Source organism: Orycteropus afer, unplaced genomic scaffold (assembly GCF_000298275.1).
Source record: "Orycteropus afer afer isolate SDZICR_OR568_19922 unplaced genomic scaffold, OryAfe1.0 scaffold00236, whole genome shotgun sequence".
Lineage (NCBI taxonomy): Eukaryota > Metazoa > Chordata > Mammalia > Tubulidentata > Orycteropodidae > Orycteropus > Orycteropus afer.
In genome coordinates, this window is record NW_006921823.1 from 1,406,064 (window position 1) to 1,416,481 (window position 10,418).

The 10,418-nt window shown below is 37.9% G+C and overlaps 1 protein-coding gene across 1 annotated transcript in view; it reads left to right on the forward strand.

Annotated features, from left to right (window-relative positions):
* Positions 1-10,418, forward strand: part of PRKDC (protein kinase, DNA-activated, catalytic subunit) — a 550,241-nt gene that overhangs the window by 492,588 nt on the left and 47,235 nt on the right. Inside the window, exons 78-80 of the mRNA XM_007949066.1 lie at positions 780-847; positions 1,423-1,643; positions 1,965-2,057. Coding sequence (XP_007947257.1) covers positions 780-847; positions 1,423-1,643; positions 1,965-2,057 — 382 coding nt within the window. The remainder of the gene's footprint in view (positions 1-779; positions 848-1,422; positions 1,644-1,964; positions 2,058-10,418) is intronic.

Sequence of the window (10,418 nt, forward strand, 5' to 3'; positions counted from 1 at the left end):
AGAACATCATTTTGTGCCACTCCCAACAGAAATACTCCAGGTGGACAACTTCAGCAATCAGGAGCTCCTCAGTTGCTCATAGAAAATCCCACCTTGGAGTTTACAAAGACTTATGGGTAGAAAAGCCACACTAAGTAATTTACTACACCACACTATTTTATCTACTTTTTCATGTTCTCTTCCCACTGGATTCAAGAAAAAAACATAATTGGAGATACATTTTTCTTTGGTATTATTAATAGCTATGCAATTTTATATGGTCAATTGCAAGAAAAATGTTTAAGATATAAGCCTTCAAATATGCAGCTTGATCCACTTTGGCATAATACATTGCTGTAGCTCAGTGTATTATTTTTCCTGTCTGAAATTTGTCTAGTGTATTAGAAGAGAAAGCTAATTTCCATTAACCAGTGAAATCAGTAAATAATTCCATTAAATAACTTCATAGGTTCATTTTCTTTAAATGAATACTACTACAAATGTATCATGCTGTTGTTGTTGTTATGTGCCATCAAGTCACACCTGACTCATAGCAACCCCCTCCTTGGGTTACTGAGGCAGTATCACTATGGAAATAGATTGCCCAACCTTCCTTCCGAGGAGTGGCTAGTGGGTTTCAACCGCCAGCCTTCTGGTTAGCAGTCAGGTGCCTTAGGCACTACACTACCAGAGCTCCTATCATGCTAGATTATTATTTTTTAATTAGATCAACTGATATGTTTTAACATACATGGATTTTATAACAGGCTATTATCTAAGACTTCATTGCTTTATTCTAGGTCAGTATGATGGCAAAGGGAAACCATTGCCTGAATACCATGCACGAATCACTGGGTTTGATGAACGGGTAGGTATATGTATTTGTAACCCCAGTCACTGTAATTTTCCTAGTTAGGATGGTCAGTGTGTAATGTTCAGTCTTCAGATATGGAGTGATATATTTACTAAAGAAAAGACTCCCCATGTCAGTCTCAATTGTACAGAAGAGTTTTCTGATTCTATTATTTCCAAATTTCTTAGGGTTTCCTGTGTTTCTGTATCAGTCATATTTGAGGATATAATTAGCTCCAAGAGTAAGATGTATGCATGTGTGTGTTCACATCCATTATAAAAATCATGTAGAATTAAATTTGTAATCAAGAATATGAAATTTCTGTGGACATAGTAGTAGGGAATAAACAGGTAACAGAAATACTTCACAGGCCCCAAAGTCTGCCAGCAGTGCCAGTACTCAATTCTCTGTTCTTACCAAATAAATGACTTTTGTTTCTCTGTCATCTCACTCTGTCTGAAAAGAGAAGCCAATCTCTTCTTAAAAAATGCATGCTAACCAGCCTCACTTTTCCTCTTTTGATAAGGATATGATGGGCTATTTTCTCACTTTTTCAGACTACACCTAAAATGTTTTCTTAATTTTTACAGGTAAAAGTAATGGCTTCTATCAGAAAACCTAAGCGTATCATCATCCGAGGACATAATGAGAGAGAATACCCTTTCCTTGTAAAAGGAGGAGAAGATCTGCGACAGGACCAACGCATCGAGCAGCTCTTTGAAATCATGAATGTCATTCTTTCCCGTGATGCTGCCTGTAGTCAGAGAAACATGCAGTTAAAGACTTACCAGGTCATACCCATGACCACCAGGTAGTGATCTTAAAGTAGATTGATATCTACAGAATTTCAGCACTGTGCTAAATCCTTATTTCATTTTCCTGAGATGGGATTGGAGGTCACTTGGCAATTCAGTGTTTTAGATTTGACAAAGAAAGGGAACAAAACAGAGCAATTTACACTAAACATTATACCTGTGACTTTACCTGTGACTTCTGTCTTGATGTGGAGAACGTAAGTGAAAAACTAACATGAAGAAATCTGTTTTGCACTGAATCTAATAATCTTTTTTCTGGAGAGGAGATATTAGATTGGGTTTATATTTATTCATAGTCTTTTCATTCTCCTTTTCAGATTGGGATTAATTGAATGGATTGAAAATACTTTCACCTTGAAGGAAATTTTTCTTAATACCATGTCACAAGAGGAAAAAACCGCTTATATGAGGTAATGTGAAGTCTAACTATTCCTACTACGTCTAGTCTGCTTTTACCCATGCTAATCTTCCTGAGTGAAGATGTTTCAGTTTTCTCCACCTCATATTTCCAGTATTTTAAAATTCCTTCTAATGGATACTCTAACTCTAACCCTGTCTGGCCTGTCCTTTAATCTGCTCTGGCAGGGTGAATAGCTAAATGTAGTAGAGGCTACTAATAAGTACTTAAGTTAAGGATATAGGTTTGCATGAGATGACAGAGTACTGAAATGCTAGGTAATGGATTTAATGACTTCAGATTGAAGGGGAAAAAAAACTTGAGTTAAAATGTGTACACCAGTTATTTGTGTGTGACATGGAGCAAATTACTTACTTGATAATCAGTTTTCTAATCCAAAAATGGGAATCATAGTACCCTTCAAGATTGTTGAGAGTATTAAATATATTTAAAGCACCTAACACATTGCTTGGGGTATAGCTTGCCCTCAGCACTTGATAGCTATTATTGTTTCAATGATAATAATTGTTATGCCATAAAATAATACTTCTAAAATGAGGAATTACTGAAATATTTCAACAGGGAATTTTTTAATGAAAACATCTGTATAATAACCATTTATTATAAGAATATACCAGACAGTGTTTCAACAATATTCATAAGATATGAATCTAGGAAAATTGGAAGTTGTCAAAAATGAAATGGGACGCATAAAGATCAATATCCTAGGCATTAGTGAGCTGAAACGGACAAGTTTTGGCCATTTTGAATCAGACAACCATATGATCTACTATGCCAGGAATGACAAATTGAAGAGGAATGGCGTGGCATTCATTATCACAAAGGATATCTTGAAGTACAGTGGTGTCAGTGACAGGATAATATCCATATGCCTATGAGGAAGACCAGTTAATATTACTATTATTCAAATTTACGCACCAACCACCGAAACCAAAGATGAGGAAATTTAAAGATTTTAACCAAATTCTGTAGTCTGAAATTGACCAAACATGCAATCAAGATGTGTTCATTATAACTGGGGATTGGAATGCAAAAGTTGCAAACAAAGAAGAATTACTGGTAGTTGGAAAATATGGTCTTGGTGATAGAAATGACGCTAATAGAAAACATGATAGAATTTTGCAAGACCAATGACTTACCTTTTTTTCAACCACACAAACAGCAGCTATACATGTGGACTTCACCAGATGGAGTACACAGGAATCAGATTGACTACATCAGCGGCAAGAGGCGATGGAGAAGCTCAATATCTTCAGCCAAAACAAGGCCAGGAGCTGATTGTGAAACAGAACATCAACTGCTGATATGCAAGTTCAAGTTGAAACTGAAACAACCCCACAAGAGCCAAGATATATGACCCAGATCGTATCCCTCCTGAATTTAGATAGCATCTAACAATAGATTTGATGCATTGAACACCAGTGACCAAAAACCAGAAGAATTGTGGGATGACATCAAGAACATCATTGATGAAGAAAGCAGAAGGTCATTAAAAAGACAGAAAAGGAAGAAAAGACCAAAGTGGATGTCAGAGGAGACTCTGAAACTTGCCCTAGAACAGAGAGTAGCTAAAGCAAATGGGAGAATTGACGGGATAAAAGAGCTGAGCAGATTTCCAAGAGCAGCTCAAGAAGACAAAGTCAATTGTTAAAATGAAATGTGCCAGGAGTTGGAGTTAGAAAACCAAAGGGAAGAACACACTAGGCATTTCTCAAACTGAAAGAACTGAAGAAAAAATTTAAGCCTCAAATTGCAATATTGAAAGATTCTATGGGCAGTATGTTGAATGATGCAGGAAACATCAAAAGAAGGTGGATGGAATACACAGAGTCACTATACCAAAAAAGAACCGGTAGATAATCATCCATTTCAGGAAGTAGCATATGATCAAGAACCAATGGTATTGAAGGAAGAAGTCAAAGCTGCACTGAAGGAACTGTCAAAGAAGAAGGGTCCAGGAATTGACAGAATACCCAGTGAGATGTTTCAACAAATGGATGCTATGCTGGAGGCACTCACTTGTCTATGCCAGGAGATTTGGAGGGCAGCTACCTGGTCAACTGACTGGAAGAGATCCATATTTATACCCATTCCAAACAAAGATGATCCCGCAGAATGTGGAAATTATCGAACAATATCGTTGATATAATACACAAGTAAAATCTTGCTGAGGATAATTCAAAAACGGTTGCAGCAGATATTGATAGCGAACTTCCAGAAATGCAAGCTGGATTCAGAAAGGGACGTGGAGTGAGGGATATGAAAGCTGATGTCAAATAAATCTGCTTCAAAGCAAAGAATACCAGAAAGATGTTTACTTGTATTTTATTGACTTTGCAAAGGCATTCAGTTGTGTGGATCATAACAAATTATGGATAACTTTGAGAAGAATAGGAATTCCAGAATACTTAATTATACTCATGAGGAATCTGTGCATAGACCAGGAGGCTGTAGTTCGAACAGAACAGGGGGATACTGCATGGTTTAAAATCAGGAAGGGAGTGCATCAGGGTTGTATCCTTTCACCATACTTAATTCAATCTGTAGCTGGAAAGCTCCTTGGAAATGAGAATGGCCAGACTTCATGTCACCTACTTTGGTCACATTGTCAGAAGGGACCATACTCTGGAGAAGGATATCATGCTTGGTATGGTATAGTGGAGGGTCAGCAAAAGAGGGGAAGGCCCTCAATGAGATGGATAGACACAGTGGCTGAAGCAGTGGGCTCAGGTATAGTAACAATAGCAAGGCTGGTACAGGACTGGGCAGGGTTTTGTTCTGTTATATATAAAGTCACTCTGAGTTGGAGACGACAGCACATAACAACAACAACAACAAAGTATAAGAATATTATTTTTGTTGGATAAGAATCAACATAAATCCAGACCCCAAAATGTGATTACTCGAATTCTCCCTTTTCCACTTCTTGGTCATTTTAACAACCGTGCCCAAGCAGCACTCTCTTCTCTCTGTCTCCAGCCATTTGGAGCTAGGTAACAGCTCACAAGTAGAAAGGACACTTTCCTTCAGACTACCAAATAGGCAAGTACCAGCTGCAAACTTGGGTGTCCACATGACACCCTTACTTCTGACCTACTGCTTGAAAATCCAAGGTTTTCTCATTTCCCCTTCCAACTGCAAGCTTGGAGGCCTCGCCTGGGCTCTCTCACTTTTGCTTTCTGGCTCCCACTACTCTTCTGAGTTTAATAATTTGCTGGAACTACTCAGAGAACTCCTAGAAACCAATATACTTACAATTACAGATTTATTACAGCAAAAGGATACAAATTAGGATACTCAGAAAGAAGACACATATGAGCAAGGTCTGAAGATTCACAATGCAGAGTTTCCATATCCATCACCCTTCCTTTGCAAATGAGGAAGCTCTTGGAGCTTCAATGTTCACAGCCTTTATTGGCTTCACTACAGAGTCATGATTGAGGCTACATTGCATATGTATGATAATGTTAATTGATTAGTTTAGATTAGTTGATAATCAAAGATCTTCTTCATCTGGCTCACCTCTACTTTGCACAAATCTTCAGTTGTGGCATGGAGGTTTTAGATAATAAAGTCACCTGAAGTACTCAGGAATTGTCAAGTGTTATCTATCAGGAACCAAGGACAAAGGCCAGATTGTTTTGTTACAAAGTAATTTATTACTGGGCAGACAGCACAAATGGATGGCACATGAGAAAACTGGAAGCATAGGGGATTCGTGGGCATTCTGGAGGCACAGTGCCTAAGTCACTTGACTGCTAACCAGAAGGCTGGCAGTTCAAACCCACCAGCTGCTCCTTGGAAGGAAGGTTGGGCAATCTACTTCCGTAGTGATACTCCTGGGAAACCCAAGGAGGGGTTGCTATGAGTCGGACCTGACTCCACGGCAGTGAGTTTGGTTTTGGGTTTTTAGGGGATTCGTGAAGCTACTTCTGTTGCCCAAGTCTGAGATGAAAAAGGTTGGACCTATAGGGCTGGTAGCAGGGATTGAAAATAAGTATGGATTAGTTAAAACAAAAGAAAATATACAGCCATTAAAACTGTTTATGAAGAAATTTGCTTCTATAGCAAAAACTCAAAATATGATGGATAAAGTAGGCTTGAAACCTGTTATAAAAATATGATGCCAATTATTTTTTAAAAGAAAATATTACTCAATAATTCTCTTCTTTTTCAAATTTTATTTACCTTGTTGTTATTGAAAATATTCACAGCAAAACATACACCAATTCAACAGTTTCTACATGTATAATTCAGTAACATTGATCATGTTTTTCAAATCGTACAACCATTCTCACCCTCTTTTTCTGAGTTGTTCCTCCCCTATTTACATAAACTCCTAAAGTTCCTATCTAATCTTCTGAATTGCTTTTTTCAGTTTGATCCCATATGGATAGACCTTGAAAGAGCACAGTGCTCAAGACAGACATTCTTTACTAGTTAAGCTAAGCTATTGTTTGGTTTTAAGAAGACTTCAGGGGATATTTTTGGTTTAAGATTCAAGAATTATCTCAAAGTACTAGTTTCAGGTTAATAATTCTTTTTACTTTTAAGTAGGAGCTCTGGTGTTGTAGTGCCTAAGGCATTTGATTGCTAACCAAGGCTTGCGGTTCAAATCCACCAGCCACTCCTTGGAAGAAAGATTGGGTGATCTACTTCCATAGTGATACTGCCTCAGAAACCCAAGGAGGGGTCGCTATTAGTCGAATCCAACTCAATGGCTGTGAGTTTGGTTTGGTTTAAGTAAGAAAATATAATTAAAACAGTGTGTGCACTAGTACATGAATTAAAAAAACAATATACCAGAATAAATCCAGAAATGGGACTAACTCTATACACTAATTCAATATATGCCAAATGTAGTAGTATTACATATCAGTGGTGGAAAATGAATTATTCAGTAAATGATTTGGGGCCAACTGGATAGCCATATGGAAAATTAAAGTAGAAACTGTAACAGTACTAAAGGAATATATAATATGTTGTTAGTTATCATTGAGTTGATCCCAACTTATGGTGACCGATGTGTTAGAGTAGAATTGTTTCATAGGATTTTCTTGTCTGTAATCTTAACAGAAGCAGATCAAGAGACCTATCTTCCATGGTACTGCTGGGAGGGTTCAAATTGCCAACCTTTAGATTAGCAGTTTAGTGCAAATTATTTCTGTCACCTAGAGATTTAACAATGCAACATGATACTTCTTAACTATTTCAACATTATGTCACGCATACGTACTCTTAACATTAGTATTACACTGGAATATATACCATATATTACATAGCACACCAAAAGGGAAGTTCTGACATAGTGGACTCATGAGGCAGGAATAGTACCATCCTCTGGGCTATTTTCATATATGAAAAGGCTGGATAAAACTTAACACATTTGTTTAAACATATAGGTACCAGAAACAAAGGTCATAGCCAAACTTCTGAAGGGAAGTTGACAATGTCATGGCAAACTGGAGCGTTCAGACAGGAATTAAGTATAGGACAGGAAATCTGACTATATGATCTGATGAGGAACTAGAATTGAGTACATATGCTTTCATGACCACTAGATAAGCTCCAACCACTAGTCCAGAGAAGTGGTAGAGAAACCAGCTACCTATGAATTTTTAGAGGGCTTTTGTCAACAGTAAATAATGAAAACCCCAGTACTCAGTCCTGTTCTCCTTGTACATATTGGATCTTACTTCATATTGCCAGAAACCAGCCTGCTACTTATTTTTCATTAGTGTAACTTTGACAACATAGAACACAAAAGATTCCCACCGAAATAAACATCCTCAGCTCACAAGAAAAAAATTTAAATATTGTTTATGAAAGAAGCAACCATTAAAATTAAAATCAGATAAAACAGACAGGAGAATCAGTACCCCAAGTAATTGGCGTTATAGAAACTTTAAGTGTGTTTAACTCACCTTAATGGCAACTGACGACAACACAATTGCTAAAGAAATAAAAGAACAACTACAAAACCCAGTGAAAGAAAAAAGCTTATGTAAAGAACCGAGAGGTTTGAAATAATACAAATATAATTTATAGCAATGAAAAATACTGGCACTAAAATTAAAAATCCATTGAATAGTTAAGCACAGATTAGACACAGCTGAAGAGAGAATTAGCTAACTAGACAATAAATCAAAAAGAATTACCCAAATGCAACAGAAATAATAGAGATGGAAAAAGTGAAAAATAAAACTTGTGCTTTAATCTTGGGAGAGGAAGTTTCATGTGTCATGGGGGTATGGACCAGGCACCTCAAGGAGGCATGTGGGACTGGGTGATGGTCTGGCCCATAAAGCCCCAGAGCCATGGGGAGACAAGATGACTTCTCTTACCTTGGATTGGAGCATCTGAAAGAAGCTGACAGTTCAAGATGAGAACAACAAAGATCACCAAACTTACAGTCCACAAGAAGGGCTTTGGAGGCATTGATGATGAGGCTGGTTGTGAACCCCAAAGTGGTTCCTCACATCACACTTAGAGACATTCTGGAGATTGCCTAGCTGAACGATCAATACAGTTATCTGCTTTTGTAGGTCAAGTCACTTAAAGAGAATTTTAAAAAAGAAACCATCAGTGTGCACCAGATTTTGATTCAAGTGTTCTGGCTAAGACCTTTCAAGATGTCATGTGACTGTGATGGACCCTAAGGATGTGAACCTTGACCTAGTGGAATTAACCTTTAAAGATCAGTATATTGGCTGTGAGGCTGTATGGCAACTAAAGAAAACTGGTCAGCACATGTGTCTATGTCACCCAGATGGTGGAATTTGCTGATACCAGGGCACACAGGATGGTGAGCTGTGGGTTAAGAATGAAAAGATCATGTTTAGTTATATCAGTGAAGATAGCAGGGTGGTGTTTTGTTCTTTATCAGCTGTGGTTTACATATTTATTCAGGTGAGCTATGAAATGTGGGCTTTTGGTATTTATAGTAGTGGTCTTAAATGCTAGTTGTAACTGCTGCTGGGGAGAATTTTCTGGTTACCCTCAGGTATCACTTTATATTATGCTCTTGACGTTCTCTAAAGATGTATCCTGAGACCTTTATAAATTCTCAAAATCTCAGAAAATACCTATCTAATCAAATTCATGAAATACTGTCAAGTATTAATGAAAAATCTTACTTCTTAGATCTTTAATTATTCTTTAAGTACAATAATGAATAGTTACATAGAGAGTAACTCTGTGGCTAAGAACCAACGCTTTCTTTAATATCATTCATTTCTTTTCCTACCCTGTCAAAAATCACTGTTCTGGTTACCTAGTGCCACTCTGACAAGAAATACACCACAAATGGGATGACCTTAACAGAGGAGTTTATTCTTACAATTTGGAGGCTTTAAGTCCAAGTTCAAAGTGCCAGGCTCTAGGGGCCAGGTGAAAGCCCATCAACCTTGGGGTATAGCTCTGCCTCCTGCTCCCAGCCCACTGGAGCTAGAGGCATTTCTTCACTCAGACAGCTGCTGGCTGCTGAGGCTGAGAAGCCCCAAGGTTAACAAGTAAGAAGGCACAATCCCGATGTTACCAAACCACACGGCTTAAGTCCATTGTAAGTTCCAAGGCTGGCAGAGCATAGTAGGCTGCTGATCAATGACATGGCTGCATGCAAGGTCCAAACATGCCATAGGCTAGAGACCACTCCTAAACCTGCTGCTTATATATGGGAAGCAGACCACATACCCAAAGCAGCTATTCAGCTGCTTGTGGTAGATCCCACCATGGAGTTGATTGTCAGTCTCATCATGGGCAATAACTACCACCAGCTGCCCAGCCACTCAACCAGGCCCAGCCAAGTTGACACAAAAACATAACCACCACAATCACCAAGGTTGCCTCATTTTATTAGAATCACTGCATAATGAGTAGAGAGCAATAAAGCTTCTGTCAGGTGCTGTCTCCAGCACTTAACACATGGTGCATGCAATTCAAAAAAAGAAAAAGTACCAATAAAAGACATGGAGCCCTAGCCAGAGCAATAAAAAGAGACAAAAGAAATGAAAGGTATCCAGATTGGAAAAAGAGTAAAATTTATTTCTAGTCATGGGTGACATGATTCTATATATACAGTATTCTGAAGAACCTACACAAAAGCTTTAAGAGCTAATAGAGGAGTTTAGCATAGTTGCAGCGTACGAAGTCAACAAACAAAATTTAGTCGACTTTCTATACACCAGCGATGAGAAATCTGAAAAGAAGTTAAGCAAACAATTCCATTACAGTAGAATAAAATACTTAGGAATAAATTTAACCAGGGATATCAAAATCTTATATACGGGAAGCAAGGTAAGCACAGGCAGGCTGGTGCTTACTCACTGATCTGCACTGAACACTTTCCCTTGTT